We start from the raw sequence: 26,976 nt of genomic DNA, 5'->3' as shown, positions 1-26,976 counted from the left end.
AAACATGCTTCTTGGTGATCAACTTGCAGCCACAACAACAACAACAACAACAGCCCCCAGAAAACCAAACAAACCAGTTCTGTGCAGGAAAAGCAACCCCCTCCTGCTACATTATCCCATTGATCTACAAACATTTACATCTCCTTTGTTAACCAGTTTTCTGTAGAAATTTCATGATCACTAAGGAACAGTCTTCCAACTGCACCTCAAGAAACTTCTGGTTTAGAGTGATTCAGTCTAAAAAAGAGGGTATGTTTTTGCCTTTAAGTTGTGTTATACATGAAATCTGTCAGGGTTTTCTTGGATGGTCATGATTCATTGTAAATAATTCAAATTGGATTTCAAAAGAGAAGAGGCTGTAGAATGAATGTAAGAACTGCATGTTACTATCTCTGTGACAGTCAAAACTAACAAAAGCATTTCATGAAGTCTACATAAAGTGTTTTCTCCACTTTCAGACTGTTTTGTGATCTACAGTCAGAACCAGATTGATGAAAACGAACATTTGGAGGATTTCTATCCAACATTAATAATAAAGTCAAATGAGCAAATTGTTCTAGCTATGGCAAGCGAATAATTGCACCTGAATAAACTTTATCCACAGAATGTGCACTGAAACTAAATACAGACAACACTGGTAGCTCACAGATTAACAAGGAACACCTGTGAAGTATGGCTGAAGCAATACTTAAGGTAAGGTGCATTCCCTTCCCATGGGAGTAACTAGGGAAGTTGAGACCAAGAACATACTATTTATTAATGTATTTATTTGAGGACAAGGCACTTTTACAAGTAACAAGTGCACAGCAGTTAGTAACACATTTGGAAGTAATGTACAAGTCTTAATTTTCAGGGTTAAATCCTATCTTGAAGTTGCCTTTTAAACATGCTGGTGCTGCACAGTATGAGCAACTGCAGACAAAATACAAAAATGGCTTTGTGCACCCAAGTTTGTATTAAAAAGTAATCACTGTGCTCCCTTCCAAGTTTACTCATTCTGTGATTCTATAAATAGTTGCCTTAAGAACAGTTAATGAGCAGCAGATGATTTTGTTTTTATTAAGTACACTTACAAAATACAGCATTAAAAGATGGAATTAACCAGTGCAAGATTAAAAATTCGTGTGTATTCTGCAAGTCAGAAAAATGTGGAATTAAATCTGAACCTACCACCACCACTGAGGGAAAGCTTTCTCCAGTTATCAGTGCAGGTTATGTCAGGTCCTTTAGCTAAGCATTTCTAGTAGGCGAGCATTATCAGCAATCCAGACTAATTTTGAGAGCATGCTCTAATCAATTTCCCTACCTGAAAGCCTGGCATAAATTAATATAGCATCAACAACAGCCCTTATCCCAAAGTGGTGTTTGAAGGCCTGAGAGTTGAAAGCTCTCAGGACAGCATATACCACCACAAGCCAGACCAGAAAGAATTCACAAAAATTTGTTCTGTGGAACATCTCCAGTCCAAATCCTGACCAATGGTGAGATGAATTCTCTGCTTCAAAGTCACATTCATCCAGCACTGTCACTACAGCAGAACTCAGCCTGCACTACAGCTGCTGTCCTTCCAAAAAGGACTATTAAGGACTGCACAACAGCAATCAGCAAAATAAGGACTGCAAACACCATGTGTTTTTTAAAACTGAAGACAGTCCTTATATTCTCCAAAGATACTACTTTTTCATTGATCCCACTTAAATAATTATAAACTTTCTGAAAGGCTGAGAGTTCTATTTTAGTGCTGTGGGTCTTGCAGCGAAATACAGGACCTGTGCATAACTCCTCTGGGGAAATGTCAAAGTATCCCACTGCCCTGGATATGCTGACCCTGGCAGTCTCCAGAGGGCTCAGCGCCAGTATAACTACCTAGGAGCCAGTACTCAGCAGAGCAATTCCCAGCTCCCGCACCAAAACCCGGCCAGAGCAGTAAGTGCAGAGGCGAGGTGCTCACAAGCCCATAGGTGGCACTCTTGCTCTGACTCAACACGGACCCGCCATGGAACCCCGCTCCTCCCGTCCCCCAGAGAGGCACATCTCAGTTGAGAAACCCATTAAAAGCATTAATTCCACAGGGCACTTTCAATGAACATTTCCCATTTTATTGTCAACACACTCAAAAACAAACCTATGTTGAAAACAATTATTTCTGAGAACAGTAAAATACAAAACATTTCACAAAGAAGTTTGTTAATGTAACACAAACAGAAGTGAGATATAGAAGATGCCAATGTGTATCATTTGTGCTCACAGTCACAAGTTTAAGAACTGTACCACTACAGAATTGTCACAGAGGCTTGGAAAGTGAGCATTTGACAGTTTAAGCATCACCTCTGTATTTCTAGTATTACATATTTACTTGGAAACTTTCTAGCGGTAGACAGAAAACATGAAAATTTTGTCTTCAGGGTTTGTTTTGAAAGCACCATGACAACAGACTATTCCAACTACTTCCTTACAGAGCAGAGTCTAAACAGAGATAATTATTGCAGTTGCAGCTTTTTAGGGGTTATGTCTTTTGTTATCTATGATAGGTTTGTAAATATACATTAACAAGCAAAATCAGTATTTCTTGGCAGTCCCTTCTGGAAAGCAAACCCAGCATTGCCCATTTTAAATTTGTTCTTTTTATATTAAAGAAAGTAATCTCTTATATTCTATACAAAATGCATATGCATGGTCAGTCACTGACTAGCTTTCTTCTCTTCTAGATTCTAACCCAAATAAGCAAAACTTCTTTATTGGTTAGCAGCAAAGAAGTTCTGCAAACTTCACACAATAGAATTCTGCTTAATTTATTTCCAAAAGAGTGACATGACTAAATGATTTGTATTAGACAGTGACACACGTATCACGCTCCAACACCAAGACCCTAAGCTTAGTCAGAAGGGGAGAGATGAATGGAGTATAGGGAATGTCTGCTCTAAAACAACTGAAAGTTTTATACTGTACTTCGCTTTTCTCTTAAAGGTCCCAAAGAAAAGTTTCTAAAGCTACCTCAAGGTTACTTCTCACACAGGCAACTTGGTTCAAAACTCAAGTTTGAACATCAACTCTTCTTGAAAAACTGAGACACCCCCGCTTTCCTATACTTAATGACATTCCTGACTTGTAACAACACATACTTGTCACTCTCCTCATCGCTTGCTTGATCGCTTTTCATGTTTATCCTTTGTGTGGTGGCTCCGGCTTTGGTGCCTTGGAGGAGAGTAGCTGACTCTCCTTCTGGACTGAAAGCTGGGTGTGTATGGGTGAATTCTGCGCTTCTTTGGTTTTTCTTCTTTCCTGCTTTTGTTTGGCTCAGACTCCTTAACATCTTCCTTTTGCTCACGCTCTTGGTCTTGGTCTTTTTGAGATGGCAACGTGTTTTTGATGGTATTAATAAGAAATCTTTTATTGGTACCAGCAAGAGGACATTTCAACCTGTAAAGACATTTAAAAGTGATCAAAAGAGAAGCTAAAAACATCTCAAAACAAGTCTGAGATTTTAACTGCAGTGATTTTAAGACAAGTTTCTGATTTTGGCTTTCCTTGCATGCCACCTAGTGTAAACTCTCAGTACAGAAAAATGAGTTCCAGATCATCTCCATTCTCCTTTTGTCTTACTCTTTATAGGAAAAAAATATTTTCTTCAACAGAGTGAAAATCCACATGTACTGTGTGCAGGGGGAAGCAAAGGATGACAATATATAGTTTAACGTTGATGGTGCCTAACTTAGGTATTCAAAGAATTCAAACATTTAGTAACATATTCTAAGTCAAATGAGAATGGCTTACAGAGATCATAATCTTCTAAAGTTAGGATTATTTACTGAACTGCAATATCCAAAAGTAAGATACATGTGCATGAAGAACTCAAACAGCTGTAGCATAAACATATACATGAGACATACCAATTTAAACTCACATTTAGCAATCAACAACCACAGTATTTTACTTCTTTTTCTTAAACAGTAAAGATACTTATCTAACTATTTTCCATTGTTACTTTCTCCTCTCCCAAGTTAACACTTCAGCACATAATTTATCAGCTAGTTTTAGGAAACAGGTGTTGGAAACTTCATTTATCTTGTTGGTATCTACTTATTCTCAATTTCTCATCTCTTAAAGAATGGAATAAGAAAAAACAAGTTTAAATGTGTTCCTACAGAAAGCAGAAATCACTCTGAAGATTTTGTTTATATCTGGAGTCACTGATGTGTTTGTCTTCACATTTTTGAGACAAGTTATGGGATTGCTCTTAAAAAATCAGAGCTGTTAGAAATCACAGCCACTTACTGAATCAACCAGAGTCATGGGATCCTAACACCATAATGTTAAGATTATCTATTCTGTTTGAGTATTTTGTGTAAGTGTAGAAATGATACCCTAACTACTCAAAAACCTTTGACACCTCTAAAACATCAGAGCTATGAGAACAACAAGCACACTACAACAAAGATCATGTATGATTATTTAGCATACTTCATTACTTAACTGGACATGAAACTTACCATGGTGTTTTACTTCAGGTCTGCCTAGTACACACTCCTGATAGCTGTTCTTGTCCTAAATCCTTCAAGAACTTAGGAGAGCAGTTTTAGAAGTATATAGCCACCCTGTTTCATTTCCACTAGGTATTTTCCGAAACACTTCTACTGCATAGAACTTTAGAATTTTCTAAACTTTCTTCATATAAATCAACACTATTTTTCTCAAATTGTGGTTAAATAAATAGGATTTTTAATCTATCATAACTCTTTCATAAATTAGAGAAACTATTTATCTGTTAATTGTATTACTGAGTAAAAACATGAGGCTTATAAATGTCAGTAGAACAGGATTTCTGCTTCAAGCTACACCACTGATGAATATGGTGCTGAACGATTCATGGCACAGGTTACACTCAAGACATAACAGAAACCAGACAACATTAAAGTCCTTTGTATGTCTTATGAGTGCATAAAATTGCTGCACCTCAACATTTCCTACCAAGGAGGGTAGACTTCTTTAGGCTGCATTCAGGCCAAATCTATTTCACTTCTGTTCTTCCTCTTGCTTTTTCTTAAGAGCTAATGCACTGATTTAAGCACTAATATATATAATGCTAAAACGAGACAGTCAATCTGCCCTAAATAAATCCATCTGACTGAAGCATTTATCTCTTTCTGACACTATGAGTGCTGCCTGAGCTACACTAAGAATGAAAACTAATGAAAAATGCTTGACTTCACAGTTAGCTAAGAGATGCCATTAGTTTACCATCATACTGTGATTAAAGTGAGCCACCAGGCTTTCATGGAGCAGCAGTAAGTCATGGCACTGAAGAAAAACATTAGTTCTTAGTTTTACTGACTTCAGATTTCAACAAAGCAAATCCTGCCTTTAAATCTTAAAGCAAACAAGATGTATGGTGTGTGCTCCATTACACGCACACAGAGAACACATTTTTACATATAGCCATGGTATATATGGAACTGCGAAGATTAAAAGTGAACTGTATGAATCCACTGATATCTCTGAGAGCATCTCTAAGGGTGAGGAAATTGACATCTCCAAAGACCAGCCTCTGGTTTGCTGTAGGGTCTGATCCTGCAGTGCTCAATTCACAAACAGGTTTGCCCTCAGGTGAGTTCTGAGGGGCCGGGAGGCAATCTCAGCCTGAGCATGGTGGAACACAATACTGCTATGGCCAGCAAACAGTGCCACAGAACTGATTTGAGAAGCTTTGCTTTAAAACCAACCAACCAGCAAAACCCAGACAAGTTAAAAGAACATTAAAGTTCTGAATTGAAATGTGCCCCAAGCAGGGCTGCAAGCATGTCTGAGGCAAGCACACAAACTGCAGTGCTAGAGCTGTCCTGTCCACCAGACTCCAGTTCTGCAGCAGAGTATTCACTCACCGTAAGGTTCACTTTTTGCTCTGCGTGCTCCAAAAGCTAGACCAAGCTGTTCTCACTGACAAAATCTTGCTTCCCTCCACAAATAAATCTCACCCCCCTCCAAACCTCTCCGCTATGCAATAACCAAGACAATGCAACACATTGCATTTTGACAATGATATTGCCTTTTGAGAAAAAAAATAATTAAATCTGCCATTGTGAACATAGGTCAAATAATATCCCTATTTTTGACACTTTAAGTCAACTTCTGTGCAGCAACACAGAATTTCCAACCAGCGCCTGTCATCCAGTGCAGCAGTGCAGTTCAGCACAGAAATGTACTATACAAGTTCTTAACAGTAAAAACATGTTGACACCATTTAAGACACAAGAGCACAATGCCATGTGCCAGTCTTGTCTCTGCTGAGTAACTGGACACACCAAACAGGATTGGCATGGTCAGCCTTACCATACAGAGTAAAACCCGTCTTTCCAAGAAAAGATTTCACTATGGATGAACTGACAAGTGTATTTCTACCATCTCCTAACTGCCATAGAAAAGATCATATTTCAATAGAAGAGTGACTGAAGAGGGGAGAGGGCAGAAACAGCTAGAGGTTATTTTGCCAAACCAAGTAATCTATGCTGTTACTCTGTTACAGGGCACCTTACAAAAGAAGATGCCTCAGAGGACACCAAAAGCTTTGAAATATGGTCTTGGCAGCCAGGTACAGCTGGAAGGACTTTGTAGGATCATAAAATCATCTGGTTTGGAAAGGACCTTAAAGATCATCAAGTTTCAACCCTGCAGACAGTGACACCTTTCACCAGACCAGGTTACTCAGAGCTCCATCCAACCTGGTCTTGAACATTTCCAGATATGAGGCATCCAGAGCTTCTCTGGGCAATCTGTTCCAGTGACAACTTGACCTAGGATGTGCCCTGATTGCAAGACTTTAACATATTTACTTTTAAATCTCTATCTGTACCCTGTTTCTCCTCTTCCTCCTCCTCATATTCAAATAAAAGCTGAGGGGAATCACATTGCAGTGTTCCTGCACAGTCACACAACACCCATTCAAAGACAAGATGCAACACAGCACTTCACAGTTCTGGTATCCTCCTCCTCATCATCATTCTGTATTCTGCTGTAGTTCTAACAGATTTGGTATTGAACAAAAAGCTATCTACAGGAATGAAAGCAATTTTAGGATTGCTTTACAAAAAAGAGAGTTAAAAATAATTTAATGCTTCAAAAATTTTTTTTGTTTGTTTTAATTTCATCTGCTCTTACAATGAAGAGCTGAACAAACCATCCAAAAATATCCTGTTTTCCAGTTCTTTCTTTACATAAGCTTTTCAATCAGATGAGAAGCTACATTTGATTTAGCTTTAGCTCACGTTATCAGCATCTTTGAAGATCAGACCTGTACACTGGAAAAAAAGGCATCTAGAACTTTTTTCACACAGTAACTTTTGTGGCATTTTAACTGTCTTACTTAAAGTAGAAAAACTGCTTAAAAAGGGGACTGCACTGCTATAAAGAAGTTTATGAATTATGTACATAGAACCTAGAGAAACGCTTCAGGGAATTTGAACTTTTGGCTTTATTGTAACTAGACACAGTGGAAACCCACAAATATCCTATTTCATCTGTGTCAAATAGCCTCTGATGAAACAAATTTATCTAACCATTTCAAATGTTCTTACACTATTTGTCAACACCTTCTCACTCTGGATCCAACTGATCCTTCAAATGTTAGCTTCCAGACAGCTGCTCTGACGTCTTTTCTCATCTCAGAAGTTCCAGCACCACAGCATCATCACTAGGACTCAGCCACAGATTCTCCTCTGCTCTGATTAACATTTCCAGGATTAAGACACCTTCAGAAGAGGGTTCTTCCTTACCCTTCTATCACACATTTCCTTATTTGTGACTAGCTGTACTAATTCTTGAGCCAGATACATTAGCAGTAGGTTCTACATCACGTGTTATCATAAGGATGCAGGAGATCCCCCCCAACAAGAATCACCACGGCCAAAGAGTACATACAAAAGGAGCACTGCAGGAACTAGAAATACTGCATTGCTGAAAGAAATCCACAAATAATAATATCCAGCAGTTCTTGGATTCATTTACCATGGACACATATTGCCTATCTGAGCAGTCCTGAGAGTATGGAGGCCAGTGAGCTGAGACTTAACCAATCAAGAGATCATACAGCCCTCTGGCAATACTGACAGTTGCTCCATGTCCAGAGAGTCTCAGATGATTTCCCTCCCTGCACAAACTCTTGGCCAATATCACTGACAACCTCCCTGCTGGTTACTTGTCCCAAACAGGGACAAGCTTTTCTTTCACTAGCCTCTAAGGCTGCAGCACCTGCCCATGTCATCCACATTTACCTTGTAAGACAATGTAAAACCAGCAAAACATTCCCAAACTGGAAGAAATACTAATAACACTGTCCTGGATTTCAAGGCTCAGTCTTTGTATGAGGTTGATTGCTTTGTACATTTTTCCTGTACCTATCAGCTTAGCTGGCTTGGGTACTTGTATTGTAGGCTCCAGCAACAGCTCAAATGATGAGACAGCAAAAGATTAGGCAAGGGTACTTGGGGAACTTTTTCAAACTTGAGCTCTGGATTACTAATCACTCTGGACAGTAACAGAGTAATGGCTTGAACCTGAAAGCAGTCCCAAAACAGTGTTGAGAGGTTTGCTGGCTAAGGTTTTGATGCCATCAACATCCACCAGGAGACACTACTCCTTTGTAATGGTACACACAATATAGTCACCCCCCCCAGGAATGCCACTTCTCCGTACACCTCCCTTTGATCAACTTCTGTCAAATGCCACTGACTCCAGAAATGTATTTCCCAGTATTCAACAGCTGCTGGAGAGCAACATAAACTGGAATCAGTGAAGTACAAGCAGTAGTAGCCTCTGCTTCTCCTTACCCAAAGAGAGATGGCAGAACAAATCTTTTCTTCATAGGTTGAGCTGCTTCAGCTTTCCAGTGCCAATGCAGGACTGATGACCTTACACTAGATGTCTCCAGGATATGTGCATCTCTTCTCCAGGACTCCTCTGACAAAGGGCTGAGGAATCCCAGAAGTCCTCATGAAACACACCTGTAAGCATTTTGAGTTTGGCAAGGAAGGTTGGTTTTGCATTTTACCTGTTAACACTGTGCTTTTAGATGAGTTGGTGATAACCTTGTCTTCACTTCTATCAGTTATGATTTTCTTGATCTGGTCTACTAATACACATTTTCATGAACTAACTTTTCTGCTCATTTCATTTGCTATCCACAGAGCTCTGAGCAGAAATTACCTTCTTCTCAGTAGTTTACACCTTGCAAGGTTACATGTCAGTAGTCCTGGATGTAACCTCTGAAGCCCTTCAGATTCAGTTACACTTGACAGCACTTTGCTGGAGTGTGAGACTCAACTGAGCACAGTTAAATTTTCTTCCAAACATCTTACTCATTACATCTCCCGTGTCTTTATGCAATACCTAGCTGTTGAGCCAGTTCAGATGCACCAGAACAGCATAACAGGGCATAAAAAATATTAAAGAGGTGACAGCAGTGGCAGCTTGCAGCTGCTGTTCTGTCTGTTGTGCCTGCTGAACTGGACAGCAAAGACTTATTGGGAGTTTGCCTTTGGGGAGCTTTATACTTTCCTTACAGCCACACATGCCATCCATACACTTATGCCAAACCCTACAGCAGTAGATTTGTCACAAATGGGATTACTACAAGTCTCTCTAAGGATAAATTCAGTGTGCTAAAAATCCCTGGAGATGCATTACATACAAAGAAATAACTCTAAGAGCATGATATCCTGAGGTGCAGAAGAAGTACCTTGAAGAAGGTATGACTAAGCATATTCAAAAACAAAGATATTCAGCAAAGCACTTCCTAAGCCCTGGGTATGGGCCACTGATGGACATAGGGCACTGAAGGGATGGATCCTTTGTTTGACCCAGTACATCTGTTCACATGTACCTCTGCAGTCTAAAGCACTTCAACAGCCTCAATTCAGGATATCACCATGTCAATCCATATGTCAACAGTTTTCCTCTGCCTGAAGCCTTCTTGACAGTCCTCTCCTCCTACAACTTTAACAGAACCCTGGCCTAGCCAGACACCATTAATCTGCAACTTCTCTGAAGAACAGGTCACCCTTGCCTATCCCATTCTCTGGCAGGCCTCAGGCATTAAGCTTTAGCAAACTGCATCCCGAGCTGACCATCACAGCCAGCTGAACAGGACCACTACCTTCTTACAAACAAGGAGCCACATTCAGGAGCCCATACACTCTCCTGGCAGGTATTCCAGACTGTACAAGTGGCAGCAAAATTGTGCAGGGACACCTGATTATCTCCCTGCAGAAAACTTTAGATTCCGTATCTGGAATCAACTTGCAAATTCACAGTAAATGGATGCATACACCAGTTCATGGTGCTAATTATGTGCACTGGGTTACTGGCCACATGGCTAGGATGACAGGGTCAAAGCATGGTGGATCAGTACAGCTATAGCCACTCTGGGGAATTAAACCGATTAAGATATTTTAACAGAAAGAGTATTAACTGCATCCCTAGAAGAAACACTGAGTAAAGCATGCACAAAATCCCAAACCTGCTTGAAAACATAAAGGAGTACCTTTTTTCCAGTAAGACATTATTTTAATCTCTTCAGAGCTACTAAAACAAACAGACAACTGAGAACTTCATGAACAGTGCAGGCTTACCTCTAACTACAGCTGATGGAGGAAGCCAAACCTTACCTACAAGTGCATTTAGTGCAGTCAACTGGTGCACTACTTGTGTGAACATCCCTAGATCAAATAGCTTCTTATCAAAGTCATATACATTATTTTATGATGAATGACTCTCCTCATCATGTTATTACTTCTCTAATTATAATTACATGCATTACATTCCATGACAATCTAGCTGTAAAATCTGGAATACTGCATTGAAGAATTAATGCTGTATTTAATTTAAGATGTAAATACTGTGATTTTTTTTCTCCAGTTACTATCCAAATTAGCCCCTGGTTTTTAGGGGGTTTTTAGTATTAAAAAGTAACCCTCTTCCAAAACTGGATTATACTTTTGAGTTCAATGAGTTAATTTGTTGTTACAATTTGCACATGAGTTGTCTGCTAAAGGATAGTTTCTTGTTTCATTAATATAAGGCTTTAGGTTTCTTTGTCAGGTTATGAATTCTTTTTACTTAAAACACAGTCTAATCAAATAACATGAAGCCAGTATGTAAGTATATGCACAATGAAGACAACCAGCATTTTAAAGACTCATGAGATTCCAACCCAAACTTTGCAATTCCATCTATTATAAGAACACATTCCAAATTCTCCAATTGCTTTGTCTTCAACACATTCAGACAAGCAATTTCACATAGACAGAATTTACCTGAACTTCTTTCTTATTTAGACTGAAATTTTTGCCCAAAATTAAAATGTGGATGAAGAAAAATTATTTAAATATGAAACACACAAAAAGGTAGAGACTTCTGTCACACATAAAATGTACGATTTATTTTGGCATCAGCATTCATTTCCTCTCGGCACAACTTACCAACCCATAGCTCCCATTGTTTCAGCTCTGGTTCTCCCACGTTTTGCCTCTTTAAGTAACTCTTCCACAGCCTTCCTAAATAAGATAAAAAGAAAAAGGTCACCCCTTGTGGAACACAAGAACTTGCCACTTTATGCACTTAGGCAAATAAAACAGATAGCTTTATTCACTGTAGTGAATTAAGCAATAAAGAAGCTATCAAAATCACCTTGACTTTAAGATAACTCAAATTCCTATGCACCAATATTAAGAGAAACATTCAGAAACAAATACAAAACTGTAACACTGAATGAAGAACAGGGCTTGGGGCACTTCAAATCCTTTTAAAGCATACTTCTGCCTGTGAGGACAAGTTGGGTATCCCATCATACCACAGGCACTTCTGGAAAAGGAATATCTCCCAGATAAGCCATCATCTGTTGGAGATACCTTCTCCAAGATGCCAAGTACAGAATCAGCAACCTCACCAGCAACTGCTGCCTTCCCAGGTAAGAGAAGTGATGGGTGTGGAAAGGCTACTTGCAAGAACACCAAAAAAAGGCTGCAAAACAGAGACTGTAGCACTGGAATGTGAGAGATGTTGCATACACAGCTCTTTGTGACATTAAAGCAAAACCTGATTTTTCTCCAGACCCAGAATTTTCTATCTGAGCAATCTGAGCTAAGTTATAGCAATGATGGAAGGAACATGTGGCTTTTATAGAAGCTTGCCTTGAGCCTTCAAACAGCAATGTCAGACAAAGTTGAGGAAAGAGGGGAAGAAAGTGTCTGACTTTTGATTGCCAGTTACAAAACTTGGTGATTCTCTTTTTAAGAAACCTGACTAAAAGATTAAAAGCCTGTCATTATTATTGTGCTATAAAATCCGTCACAATTTATACCTGAAATAAGAAACCAAAGAATCTGAGCTACAAAGCACTAATAAAACACACACATAGGTATTTTAAACAGCTATGATTCAGTTTTAGGGAAAACATCATAGTAAATTAATATGGTGACACCAATTCTATTAACTTAGGTAGGAATTACACGTCTTTAAGTATTTGAGACTTTTTGTTGTTGTTGTTGTTATGTCGAAGCTCAGACTGACTTGTCCACCTTAGCAGCCTTCTAGGTTCACACCTTCATTATCAAACATTGTTTCCTAATACTGTTCTTTCAACATCACCCTTATTCACTGCACCTTTACAAAGCCCTTTCAGCTTGCACAGACAAATGAAACACAATGCCCAGATCCTCCCTGAAATAATGTTTCCACTCACTGAACTTATATCCTCTACACAAGTAAGCCAAAAGCTATGCAAACAAGTTTTTAAAATTTGCTTTTTAGAGGCCTCGCGGGACTCCACATTCCTTGCTCTTGTCATTTTTATAGCTTGGTTACAATACAAACAGTTCTGTGGCTGCCAGCTTCAACTCTAAGGGCAGCAGCAAGAGCAAAGGGAATGCAGCATGCAACTTTCACATGAGAACCATCCAAACACTGGGGGACTGATAGGAGGGAAAATTAGAGACAGGGGCACATTTAAGAACTCTGTCATCATTCTGACATCTTTCAAAGCAAGCACCACTTAAAACTTGCTGTCGCAATTATTTCTGGGCAATCAAACTGCAGAATTACAGTAACATGAAGGTACAAGCAGGGATATTTTTATCTTCAAGAGTATGATACAAGACCTATTTACATTTCTGAGGGATTAGACTTTTTCCTCTCTCTATATTCCAAGGTTACAGGCAAAGCTTCTATTGCATGTATCTTAATAACCAGCATCACAAATCCATGTGTCAAAAGAATAGAATAATGTTAAAGGCTCCTAGTCAGGCAAAATGAGATGTATTTTCTATTCCTCACTTGGGAAGAATTTCATCATTTTTTTCCAAAAGGTCAAATGGATAGACTGAAAAAATGAAAAACTGGTAATAAAGAGGTATGTCTGATAGTTGCAGGCAATGAAAACAGCACGTTTTTACCAAGACCAACCATTGGTTTGTGATTACAGATGACTGTCAGAAGACGTGTGACACTGGATCTCACAGCCAAGAGGCCAAGCAGTCACAGCTCCATGTCCAGGTCCAACCAGAAGCAAGGCTGAAAATCAGCTCCTAGGAGGCAGATGCACACACCAGGCACTTACACTGCTGGCCACATCCATCACACAGACAGACACACAGAAGGCTCACACCGACAGCTTCATCCTGCTCTTCTCTCCATCTGGGCATAGGAGTCCCCAAAACTTCACCCAACCACAGTGCCTGTACAGACCATCACACAGGGCTGACTGGGACACTCTGGTCCCCCAGTATCCAACCCCACTTCATCCTTGCCTGCAGAGACACACAGGCACACATACACATCTTACCCCTGACTGTACAGTCTCTCCAGCAGCTGGCCAGGACATCCTAGTGGCTCCAACAGCTAGCTCCTCCTGGCTCTTGGAGATACCAGCTCCTGCTCCAGTTCTCTCCTTATTCACCCCCTTACCAGCTACTCCAGCCTGATCTTCACCAGCAGCCACATGGTCCCTCATACACCCATATTTGCTCCAGTACTACAACACAGATAAACACATGGTCCCCAACCCCATTTCTTGGGCTAATATTTGGTTTTATTCATTCCACAAAATGTCCCCAGTTGCCAGTAGCCAGGCCTCTACAGCCCAGGGTCCAAGCCCAACTGTTGGCATCCAAACCTTCACATGTTCCAGTTGCTGGCACCATGGACACATGGTCCTTTGACCCACAGTATGACTGTACCTGCTAGCACTGAGATGTACACCCTCTCCCCTCAAACAGAGTCCTTCACTCAAGACAAAGTTAGAAATAAATTTAACAGGAAGACAGGACTGTAATGATTAGAAGCAGGGCACTGCCAGGCAAGAGTACCAACCAGCAACCTATGCACACGTGACCAGACCTTTTTACCCCCTTGTTCCTTTTTTTTCCCCACTCTCGCTTATCCCAAAGTCACTGGAACTTCATGCTTTCCCTGTCTTTGGTTTCTCCCCTTCACATCCCATAATAAGCCATGAGTGAATCACCACAGACTGGTAACCAGGGTGACCACCAAGCCACAGCCGAAATGCAGAGCATAGATTTCTTTCCTTACCTCACTAACAAGGCTGTGCAGCAGGGACACACAGGGACACAGGCTCCATTAAACTCAGTACATCCGAGTGGCCACGGGAGCCCACTGGTCGCCCCCCCATCTAGCAAAGGGCCTTGCACACGTGCAGCTCATGGCCTTGCTGTACTTTGTATCATCTCTGGGCTTTTGATCTCTCTCTCTCAGCAGGAGGCTCAAGCCTGTCTGTGAAAATGCCTCTTAAGTCTCTGATAACATTTATGTTATCCCTGTTATGACAGCTCTGTCAAATCAGACAGTATAATCAGCAGCAGGCATAACACATGAAGTCTTCCCACACTGACATTCTTAGTATTCTCAGCTGCAATATCACTTGAGCAAAACTTATTCTCCTCTTGCCAAATCTTCCATTTTTGACCCTTTCCTCCCAACAGGCCATATGTGATCATGAAATGCTTTTCTTTGGCCTCCCATAATGCCTCCCACAACCCTATGCAGAAATGCCCTTAAGTCCCAAAAATGCTCCAGGATAGACTCATCTTGATGGGTATCATGCCTGGATGCCCAGGCTGTCTCTTGGGATGAGCTCTGGAGTGGGAAGGGGACCCAGAGAAGACATGCATTTCTCTCTGACCTTATTGTGAGTTCCCATCTACTGTATGTGTCCCTGTGTTCCTTTGGGCTCATGGAGATGGAGCTCTGATGGACTAGTAACTCCTGGCACAGGCCTGGGAGAAGCCAGGACTGGGTAATGTTTGGGTTGCCCCCATCTATCATGGTCTCTCTGTAGTCCTCACTGGGAGCTTTCAGCACATAGCCTAAAAAACTCTGCCATCTCCACCTACGCCATCACCTCATTAAAGATCCTGATGAGAATTCTAATGAAAATTTATCTACTGGAATTGCTTCACAGCACACAGCCAGCTACAGAGGGGCACAGACCTGGAGTAGGAGAGCAGTGTTCATACCCAACATCTCCCAGTCAGAGAAGGGACATCTTTAACAAACACATCCTCATGAAAGTATTAATAACTGTTTGCAGTCTATTCCACTACTATTAAAGTTCAAAGACCAAGCTTCTCCTCTACTGCAATTGGCAACAGTCACACTTAAGCCTACTTCCTAAGGCACTCTAGGTCCTGACAGCAAGCTGCAAGCTCAGAACAAACAATTAGCAATTTTAAAAATCAATTTTCTCAAAGGAGTTTTATGCTAACTATACAACTTATTTTTAACTGTGCATGGGACTAGAAACAGAACTCAATGTTGGTATTCCAATTAAAGCTGAATAATGAATATCAAAACCCTCAGTCAAACAAGTGACTGAAGACACTGACAGTGTTACTTAAAATTAAGTCTCATGAGGTGGTCCTATCTGCTCATCCTTACTAAGAAAACTGAAGAAAATGAAAGTCAGGAGTAAAACCTAAGCCACGACTACAAGAGCAAGAATGAAAAGAAGCATAATACTCCACAGCTTCCTGACATTTATTCAAAGGCAAAGACATTCCACATCGGGAATGTGAATGCTCTCGTTCTTTGCTGATCAGGTTTTGTGCTTATTTAAGTATTCTACTTGTCAGTCTTGTAAGCGCTATTTGCAGTACATTTCTGTGCTGATATTCTCACCAGCCTGAGCAGTGAACGTACCACTCCATTTCAAACACCAATCTTAGCTTGTAGGCCACTTCACCCCCCCCCCCCCCCCCATTCCAGGAATATGGAATACTGAATCCTGAAACTTGACTTTAACTGTTAAAGTCAACAGTAAGAACCATCAGTTTTCTCCAAGCCACAAAGCTTGCTTGTTAAAAAGTGTAGTTGGGCTGCCTGTGCAGCAAAAAGATTATTGATTCTCAGCTCAACTACAGGCCTCTTGTTACAGAATTATAGCATTCTTTGTGATTCAGAGCACCATCTCCTTAGGAAACACTTAATCCCAAATAAATTATGCTCTAAACAAGCTTGGCAGGCACTTCTAATAAAGTGTGATATCCAAGGTTGTGAAATATTTGTGGCTATTGAAAGACATTGGATTATGCAAGGATTTGGACACACAGTATAACAAAGTCACTTCCTCTGTATTTGAGGAGAAATTATGCATTTAAGAAGTAGAGGGGGAAGAAATTTTTAATTTTTTTTAAAGACAGGAATGAAAATTGTGATCTCCATAACATCTCAGTTTATATTTAGTTGAAACAAACTAGGAAAAGCACTTACAGGTGCTTGCAGAGGAAACAAACTGAACAGCTCCTACTAGAAATTTTTCCACCTCCGTCTTGGGTCATAACTTCACAATACCATTAATTATATGTTAACATAATTTAGAATATTCTTAAGAATCACATGGAACCTCAAGGCTCAGGGTCATCACTGATGTACCAGCAAGTTCACAGGGGAAAATCTCAGTTCATAGTTCCATCAGAGGTTATTGGGTGAGATGGAACAGAGGACATAGTTCAGCAGAATGTAGCAAATATTATGGTTTTACACATCCATGGTATTTACAGCTTTCAGAGGTTTAAAATCCACAGAATGCAACAGTCACACATGAACTTATACGTCAGTACTCAACTTTCTAGGAAAACTTTATATTGAAGTGAGGAAAACATCAAAAGCAAGATCAAGTGAGAGTCAGTCACAGTAAAATTGAAAAATATTATCAGGAAACATGGCAGTAAGGATAAAATAAAAGAGGCTAGATGAAGAAATTTCTCCTTAGATAGTAACAAAAGAATAGGGCAACTGATTTAACAGATTGCTTTTTGGAATACTGGGACATAAAATTAATTTCTGACCTGAAAAAGCATACACAAAAACATAACATTCTTTTTCCCTCATGGTAAATTAAATAAAAAAACCCTTAAGTTTTTATTAAGACCTGTGCATAGCAAGACAGGTCTGAATTCAGAGACAGACTATTCAAAATATTCCACATAAACCCATTTTTAAACACTAAAAATCCACCCAAAGTAGTTAACGCTGTGGCTGCAGAACAGAAATGTTACTCCATTAAATCCATATTATAAAACCCTCAAAATTATAAGCCTAAACTGCTGTTGCTACACTACACACAGGAGAATGTGACCAGTAAGTTATTGAATATGAATATAAGGCATAATGTCTGTAACCCAATAGATAAAGAAAGGTCTGTATTAGACTGGAAGGGCTCTGTACTGAAGACTGTACAGGGAAGCATTATTTAGAGTAATACCAAATTACACTCTCTAAATGCACACAGCACAAGCTGAATTCTAGTTCAGAACTGGATGCTAGTTCCAAATTGAGGTGTTGTGAAAACTCAAGGTACGAAAAAGTAACTAACGAGAGGTGGATCCAGGGCTGAAAGAGCTAATCATCAAGTGCACTGTTTTGTAGTTATAATGTGTTTGGCACCAACTAAACACACTCTGAGGTGAATAGGTGTATTGGTGACGCCAAACAGCTGAACCCTACCGTGTACCCTTTGGTAAGTGACACTGAGCTTCATCCTCATTATCTACCACGCTGCCACACAACAGGAACGGCAAATCTCAACTTGGACTGAACCTTTGAGGAAAGGTAAAACTTTGAATGCAGTTCCTGGGAAGAAGAGCATCAGTCAGGAGGTGACTGTGGAGCAGTCAGCTATAGCTAGTGAGCACAGCTGTGCCCTGAACTGCCTAGAGAAGCCCAGGTCCCCAGCATGGCAAAAGCAACCAGAAGTCAGCATGGAAGAACAGTGGCATAGTTTAAACTTGCCATGAATGAAAAAGGTTTAAGTGTGGAATGGAACTAGTAAAAATAACATTCATGCATACGCAGAAAGAAGCTTTAATTATTAAACTGATGATCTGAGAGCAGAAGTAGCTTAGCAAGAATTAAAAGCCTCTTAGAAAGCATTATGCTCTCTAGCCCTTCCACTGTCTCAGTGCTATTGCTTTTGGCACATTTCAAACACCTACATAAACAGAAAACAGTTGTTTTCTATAAGCATTCCCAGATACAGTTTGTTAAAAGTTAAAGGAGAGAACCATGAGAACAGAAGGCTTCTGGTCATCACTTCATTGTAACAGTTGTTTTAAACACTATGAGGAAAGTGAACAACCCAGAAACAAGCTTGCAAAAAAAAAAAAAAAATCCAATTATACAAATAGGATCGTTTTACAAAACATTTACGATATAAACATCAAAAGTCTATTCCTAAAACAAAAGTAAGAGAGGCCTACTTTGAGCATCTAAATATAGAAATCAACATTTTATTCCTCAGTGCTTGCTTGGAAGCACTGCAACTTCAAATGTGCAGCAAGATGAATCTGCTGGTTCCAACGAAATGCCGAGTAGAAAACAATTTTATTTTTTGACAAAATAACTGCCAAGCTTTTTTTTTTTTTTTTTTGATACGAGAACATTACAATTCTAACAACTGGTCAACGGGCACATATCCAGCACTGAAAATTGAAACTCCTACCAACATGAGGTGTTTTGGGATTTTAAAACTTTATTTTACCAAGCACACAACTCATCAAATTGTAACTGACGAGGGGTGAACTACCCAAGGCCTTCCAATCCCGTTTGTTTCTAAGCGACATCAGCGCGCACCCGAAGCCCTGCATGGAAGACGCGGCAGAAGCAGCTCCAGGCCGCACTCCCCTCGGGGCGGACACCGCCCCGCGCCCCCGGGAGGGGCTGTCTGGGGACAGCGGGCAGAGCCCGGCGGAGCTGGGCCCGTTTCGCACCGCAGAGCGGTCGGGCCGGGAGGAGCCGCCCCACGGCCGCCGCCGGCCCCAGCCCAGCGCTGCCCGGGCCTCGCGGCGCTGCCGGGCCCTGAGTGGCGCAGCATCCCCCGCAGAGGCCGCTCGCTCTCGGGGCCGCTCCCCCCGCTGTCCCTCGCCCCTCACCTCTCCAGTTCCGGGTCCTCCTCCATGGCTCCCCCACCGTCCCCCGCTGCGGCTTCTCAAGCGCAGGCCAGCGCCATCACCCGCTGTCGGCCGGGCGGGGCGGGGCAGCGGGGCGGGCGCAGGGGACGGCGAGGACCCCGGCGGGAGGAGCCGGGGCGGTGCGAGCTGGGACCCGCCACACCCTGCCGGGCACCTGCAGCACCGGTGGTCGCGCCCCCCCGCCAAAAGGAGAGCGGGGGCGGTGGGCTCCCTATGCGGGCAGGACCCTCGTGCACCTCCGCCAGGGCAGGGGAAGCGGGCGCGGGGCGGTGACTGAGAGTGGGGAAGGCGGGACGGCCGCTGGGGCTCTTAGGCACGCAGCCGCCCGGGGTTTGCTCCTCGGGCACGGCCGCGGGGCTCGGGCAGGCGGGGACAGGTCCGCGGGCGGTCCCGGGCGAGCAGCGCCCCACCCCGCCCCTCCTCCACGCCAGCCCCGCCCGCGCTCCCCACCGCTCCGGGCTCGGCACAGCCGATCAGGCGAGCGGCGGGGACACCCCGGCCCCGGGCTCCGCCGCGTCCCGCCCCGGCCCCGCTGCCATAGGCTGCGGTTCGCCCGGCCCCGCGCCCGGGGCCGCCGCCGGAGTGGCGGAGCGCCGCTGTCACTTGGGCCGCGCCGCTGCCCGCGGCGGGGGGCGGAGGCGGGAGCACCGGCCCGGCCCGGCCCGGCCCGGCCCGGCCCGGCGAGACACGTTCTCCAAGTGCTGCTGCCCGGAGTTTGCTTTCCCCAAGGCGGGGCGGGCGCAGCCGGCGCGGCTGAGGAGGAGAGCGCGGCGCGGAGCCGGTGCGGTGAGTAACTTCTCTGCCCCGCTCTGCCTCCCTCACTGGCGGCGGCACCGCGGGGCTGGGCTGAGCCGCTCTGCGCTGGCAACAAGTACAGGAGAGGGGCCGGGCCCCAGAGCCGCCGTGCGGGGCTGGGGTGGGAGCCTGGGAGCAGCGTCCCCGCCCTGGAGCCCCCGGCTCGGCGGCGGGGCTGAGCTCGGCGGCGGCTCTCCCCGCAGCGCGTCTCTGCGAAGCTGAGCTGTGGGCTCGGGTGCCGGAGACCCACTCGGAAAGCGCCTGGTTTTGGGTCCTCCGATGCACCCATGCTGCTCTCGTGTGGCTTTATTAAAGAAGCTCCTTCCTGGAAAGGAGTCAGATTACTGCGTGCGGGGGAGGCAGAGGAACAGCTGCGAGCGAGCCCCTGCTGCAGGAGCGGGTTTCAGGTTGTGTGTTTTACAGCTGCGCCAGAGGAACTCGGGGCTGGCTGCGAAATGCCGCTGGACTCCGTGTGGTTGGCAGCTATTTCCAGACGTTCACTCTAGCCCTCGGAGCTCTGACCCACACTCTCTGGTTTCCCCCCGCATTTGTTAGCTCTTAGCACTGAAAATGTGGTTAGAAAACTTTTCGTCTTTTGTACTTTTAACAAGGCGTGCTTTAAAATTATCACTGCTCTTGATGGAATCGTAGTACTTGATCAGCTATCTGGGAAAACCCTTCCTGGAGCTCTGGTAGTCCCTGGTGACTTTTCTTACCGTGTTCATAATGCATCGTGCTGATTGCTTACTTCTCTAGAAATCTGTTAAGTACTTCTGAGCTTCCTTTAATTCCTCCTTTAATTACACGATATTAGGGGTTTGGTTTTTGTCTGTGTGCAAAATAAAAAATCTCTGTGAGGGATTAGCTTTGGACTACATTTGATAGTCTCTGGAAATAAATTTCCAATCATAATTACTTTTGAACTTCTGTTCAAAATAGTAACTGGTCTGAGCTAGCTACAGTCTCATTAAATAAACACCTTGAATTACTGATTTTATTTTTTTATTCCTCTACCCACTTCTCCTGGCTTTGTAATGCTTTATTCTAAGCTGCAATCCAGCAGCAGATCAAGGAGGCTTAGGAAGAAACATCAGATGGTTTTTGGTTAGTGTCCCTACCACTTGGAAAATAAACGTTAGTACCATATGCTGCCCCGACTTTGTTAAAACAAATTTCCTCAAAATGGAAACAACTTATATCAGTGTACTTGCTAGAACTGTAAGACTTAGTAGGAGTCCTTTATAATTACTCTTTTTTTTTTTTTTAATTATCAGATCACTGAGTAAGGAATCCTCTCTCCTGAACACAGTACAATATAAACGTATTAACTCCAGAGTCAGAGGCTGCAAATAACACTATTGTACTCAAGTAGATTTTTAAAAAAAAAAAATAAAGGAGGTTGTAATATTATGTTTTAAAGTGCTTGTACTGCTGCAATTCTGAAATCTATGGATATTTTAAAAAGCTCATGTTTTTGCCATGAGTTTTCAGTACTGAATTTCTAACGGTACTCACCCTTAACTTTGCTTGGTGACTTCAGCAAGAGGGAGCCCAGGGCCTTGGACTCAGGTCTGATATTTGTAAACATGGTATCTTTTCCTAACACTGCGCCTGACTTTTCTGTTACCAAAACAACAAAAAACATGTGACAGTTTAAGGACAAAACTTTACAAGAGGAATGTAAGCTGGTGATTGGGTGGGAAAGTATTGTTCTCCTGAGACAGGTTAAAAAATAAGCTTACTGAAACCTGTATTGCCAAAAATGGTGGCCTTGATATTGCAACATTTGGCATTTGTTTGTTGTGCACTCTCACAGAATTACTGATCACCTGAGTGAAAGTTTCTTTTTTTGTAAGCCTTTATCCATGCTGAGCAGTCCCAATCTTGGTATATATTTATAGGCCTGTATTACTAAAAAAAAGCAGAAGGTTTTTAACTACTAGTATAAAACTGTATACTTGAAAATATGTCAAAATATCCCCCTCTTCTTTAATCTTATTTATCTGTACTTCTAAAAAATGTTAACATATTTGAAAGCAACTGGGAAGAAGTTATACCAACAGTATCAAAGTGAAATGTAGAAAGACATGACGTGTGCTAGACATTTAATTAATATAAATTATTGCCTTGCATCAGCAAAATGCTGCTTGTTTAAAGAGATACTAGACATTAAGAGCTGTAACTAATAAGAAAACAACATGCATTGGGTGTTAAGATGCTCCCTGGTGTGAAAGGCACCAGAGGAAGTTTGTTGCCTATTTGATATGGCAGTGGCTTGTCTCTGATATTTGAAAATTCTTTGTTGATTTGGTTTGCAGAAGCATTTTTAATGTGACACCATTGAATTGGATGCTGTTTAATTGCATTATTAGATCAGTGTAATTTATCCTTCAGAAACTGTGGTGCCTTTTGAAGATGAAAATGCTTTTAAATATTAGTATTAAGTTATATAATAGGTCAAGGTTTTTAGGGAGCAAGAAAAAAATTAATAACATTGTGAAGCGTGCTTTTGTCTTTTTTTGGTCCTAATTCTGTAGATGTTTGTGCTTGCATATAGCCTAGTTTTAAAGATCTAAGTATTTCTTTTGGAATTACAGGATCTGTTCTTAGGCTTAATGATAAGCCTGCATGTAAATGTTTTTAGGGTCGGGATTAGTGTTTGCAAAATTCAGGGGCTGAACCTGTTGTGTGTTTTCATACTGAGTGCTCTGTATTCTGCATGAGATGGTGTAGGTGGCTGATGGGTCGGTGCCTCAACATATGTGGAGATGCCCCCAGCCCCACTGTTGTGTTACAGGGGATATCAGACTATACCCAAGCTGACTTCATCCTTGTAATGTGCTGTGCAATACTACAGGCATGTCTTTTATTTCTGAAGCACTTTGGCTGGTACCAGAGATGTCAGTCCTTTATGTTCTCATAGATGCTTATTTCAACTGATGTCAGTTTAGCAAGTAATTTGCAGGCTGGAACAGGAGCAGAATCTCTTACAGAGTCTCTCCTGCTGAGCTCTGTGTTAGGTGGTAAACACAAGAGCCAAAGTATGCAGCTGTTTGATATAAAGTCAGATAACTTGTGAACATACAAGACTTCGAATTACTTTGCATTTTTCCCATACAAATAGTGGGAACTATTTTTGACATGGAAACTTGGGGTAACATAGCTCAATATTTGTAATCTCATTTTTGCTTCAAAAGTTGATGTTGCTCTGGATTTGTGGCATGTTGTTAAGATTGTCTAGAATTTTCTCACTGTCATCACAATAAACCAGACTAAATGGAGTAGGAAAGTAATTACTAAATTACAAATGGGTCAGATCAATGTTACATGGAAGGTAATTTTTACCCAGGAAGAGTTGGTTCACTTTGGGATGGAGTGATAGATGTAGTATTTTGCCTGGCTGTTTTTACTTTGTTCCACAGAGAGGAATCATTGAGTCATCACAGAATGGTTTGGGTAGAAAGGAACCTTTCTGATCGAGTTTCAATCCCCAGGAAGAGACACCTGCCACTAGAGCAGGTTGGTCAAAGCCCCATTATGGAGGAGGTGATCTTTGAATATTAACCAGCTTTTCTGCGATCCTCTTCCCTCAAGGATGTTATCCCATGATGCTCAACTGAGCAGATCCCTGAAGAGCCCAGTCTGCTCTCCTGAAGCCCAGAGTACTGAGCCTGCTGTGCTCCCTGCTCGCTGCCCTAAGGTCCTCAACCATTTCAAGGTCACTGCAGCCAAGGCTCCCCCCTAGCTTCACATTCCATACCAGCTCCTCTTTGTTGGTGAGAACAAGATTCAGCATAGCACCTCTTCTTGTTGGATCTTTTGTCACTTGGAAGTGTTTTTGTATTTCATTGGAGAGATTTGACACGCTTGACACCCTGTTTGATGGGCTGTACAGAATTTTTCAGAAGAACCCTTGTTTGTGGAACAAAATGCAATTTGCTCAAGTACTATATCCAATATATGAACTAATCCAGTTTTACAATGTTGTAAATGGTAGTAATAAGTAGTTCTAGATAATGAAACAGAGGGAACTATGACTTATCATTTTTTTTCTAGCAATAGAGCGCAATGAAAAGTGGTCTATGTTAAAGGAGAACCCATATGTGCCTGGGCAAAGGGAGGCACCCAGTAGTTGCAGAAAGGCAAAACAGGATTTTGGATTGTGTTGCCTGGAGTGGTGTTGTGCTGTCAGATATTATTCTGCACAGTGGGGGAAAATGAGCTACATGCTTCCTGCTTCTGCTTTGTACATTCCTTGCAGTGGGAGTGATTTTGAAGTGTGATGCAGGCTGTGTACCCCAGCCCCTGAGATCACACTACCACTGCATGTTCCCATGACCTTCTCCAAAGAGGTTGCACAAGTCCAGTGGAAGATGTCAGGATGCCTGTGTTATGTATTCCCAGGGGCTGGCTCTTTAGAAGACTATTGGGAGTAAGCACAGTTTATTATTGGGTTCAAGTCAGTGTTCTTAAATGCTGACACTTTTATTGACTCTTGCAGTTGTACTCATTGTGTAGATTTTTGTTAGGTTCTTCGCATGCAATTTTTGCTTGAATCTGAGCTCTCTGCCACAGACAGCCCTCTCTTACTGCAACGTCATTGTCAAAAACTGGCCTCAAAAGACCAGGGAATATCGGTGATGGAGGATTTTAAGCTACCTTCCTGCAGCTTTCTTTGTTCTTCAGATTGGTGCTCATCCTTGTTTCAGAGTTCATAGATAACAAGGAGAAAGCTGGTGCGGCAGTGGTTTTTTGGCACAACATAAGAAAATTTAAATTCATCCAGAGCTTATGGAGGCTGACTTGTGTACTGAAACCAGTTTGTGGAAAGCAATTTTCTGTGTTTGCTGGCTTGTGCTTGGATAAGCTGTTGTGTTCTGCCACAGGAATGTTATGTTTGCTTTGAAAGGACCAGCTCAGGAGGCTTTCACTATGATACAAAGCAGTGTTTCAGAATCCAGGTGCCCTGATTTTTCTGGCCATCAGGTTTTGGTTGGCATTCCTGAACAAGGTCTTAATTAAAAAAAACAACCCAACAAAAAAACTTGGCTGGTATCGGTGAGCCACTTTTGTTGGTGCATTTTACTTTGTCACGAAGTGAAAGTGCTTTTGTCTCCATACCTTGCAGTCCCCAGATGAAATGAGCTGTATTGTCGTGGCAGTAGAATAGAGCCTCTTGTGGGGGTTTCTGTGGCTATGGTCAGGCCATCCAAATAATTCCTCTAATTGACCAGCAAAACCAAAACACCAAGAAGAAAACCCATAACCCCTACAAGTCTCTGAAGCTAACCACGTTCTGACTTCAACACAGCTGGTTCTTCCACTGCCATCAGTAACAGCCTGTGCAGAGCAGTGCATTCTAAGTCCATTTTACAGCCAAGTAGCCTCCATCTAAAGCAAGTTACATTTCAAGGAGGATGCTGGAGACGTTAATGTCTGGGTGTGCCTCATGGGTGGTGCACTGAATATCTGTGATAGATTAAATACTTAAGTGTGCATCTTGCTAAGTTGCCTCTATTCATTTGGAGGTTAAAAGTTACAGAAAAAATCCAAACCAGTTAAGACTATTACCACTTCATGCAGAGGAGGATTCCTTATTGTTACTTCAAAGTTTCTGCCTTTGTTTACTAGTGGCCCACCCTTCTTTATCTTCTTGCCTCTTCTTACTGGATCTATTGCCCTGCCCCATGTAATTTTCTCTTATATTGCTTTTGAAAATTGAGTTGTTTAACACTTGTTTATAACCAGAATGAATTAACCACAAGTGAAAGTTGATCGATGCATCATCACAAGACCACATAGATCCTGATGTGTTGTGTAAGCTTTCTGATCTTGTTGAAGAGTCTGCCGTAAACCCTGCCCTGATTGAACAGCTCTAAATACCCTTGGCACTGTGCATGTGCATCACAGCTATCACCCAAACCCACACTGTGCCCTGGGGGCTGCCCCAGTTCTGCACTGAACTTTTTCTTTTAAACTTCTCAAAAAACTGTTTCAGTCAAGCTTCTTCCGGAGCAGGTTGATGGGGGTTTCCTTCTGTCTGGTCTCTTTTTCCTGCTTTTATGTCTTTTGTTCTAGAGCAGTTTTCTCATCCTTTTACTGTTATTGTTATTGACAGAAGCTAATGAAGGCTCACCCAATGAATTAGTAAAATAGTTCGTTCCTGTCTTTATGTTAATTAAAAATTAGTACCAGTCAATTCTTGGACTTCTTACAATTAGTCCATTGCTAAACTGTCATTTCTGCTTCAAATGAAGATCGAAGGTTTAAAATTCACAGGGTTTTCAGCCTAGTATTAAACCAGTATTCAGTGTCTTTAGATGTTAGGTTTGCTTCTTAGCTGTTTTAATTCCTTTTAGATGTTATAGGTAAAGCTAGACTGAGATTCAGATTTGATTAAGCTAAAAATACAGATAAGTTTATGTACTTGTGCATCTGTCATGCATTTCATGCAAATGTCTTAAAACTGTGTAAGTTAGGTCTATATGTACACATAAGAAAGCTTCGTAAGAATTCAGTGACAACTGCCAAATGTTTCTTTTTTTGAAACCACCAATAAAAAACGTGTATTTCTACTTTGTCTGGCAAAGTAGCTACTCTTCATTCCTGCTACCAGGAGGGCGGCTCAGCATGTCTGCTCAGCGCTGATACTTCTGTATTTTGTAGCTGGAAGGGACACAAGCTGAATAAGGCTTCACCAAATGAACAGCAG

At 42.0% G+C, this 26,976-nt stretch overlaps 2 protein-coding genes across 2 annotated transcripts in view; one reads left to right on the top strand and one right to left on the bottom strand.

Annotated features, from left to right (window-relative positions):
* Positions 1–2,089: 2,089 nt before the first annotated feature.
* POLR1D (RNA polymerase I and III subunit D) lies at positions 2,090–19,526 on the bottom strand. The gene is made up of 3 exons (XM_062514685.1): positions 19,431–19,526; positions 11,469–11,543; positions 2,090–3,420 (listed from the first exon to the last, which is right to left on the bottom strand). Exons 1-3 carry the CDS (start codon positions 19,454–19,456, stop codon positions 3,135–3,137), a joined length of 387 nt encoding a protein of 128 aa, XP_062370669.1. The 5' UTR covers positions 19,457–19,526; the 3' UTR covers positions 2,090–3,134.
* Positions 19,527–20,232: 706 nt separating this feature from the next.
* Positions 20,233–26,976, top strand: part of LNX2 (ligand of numb-protein X 2) — a 59,766-nt gene continuing 53,022 nt past the window's right edge. The window contains exon 1 of the mRNA XM_062487619.1: positions 20,233–20,255. The gene's annotated coding sequence lies outside the window, so the exon portion shown is untranslated. The remainder of the gene's footprint in view (positions 20,256–26,976) is intronic.

The sequence above is a fragment of the Cinclus cinclus genome, chromosome 2, assembly GCF_963662255.1.
Source record: "Cinclus cinclus chromosome 2, bCinCin1.1, whole genome shotgun sequence".
NCBI classification, from domain to species: Eukaryota; Metazoa; Chordata; class Aves; order Passeriformes; family Cinclidae; genus Cinclus; species Cinclus cinclus.
The sequence above is the reverse complement of the archived record's forward strand: the minus strand, read 5'-3'. Positions and strand labels throughout refer to the sequence as shown.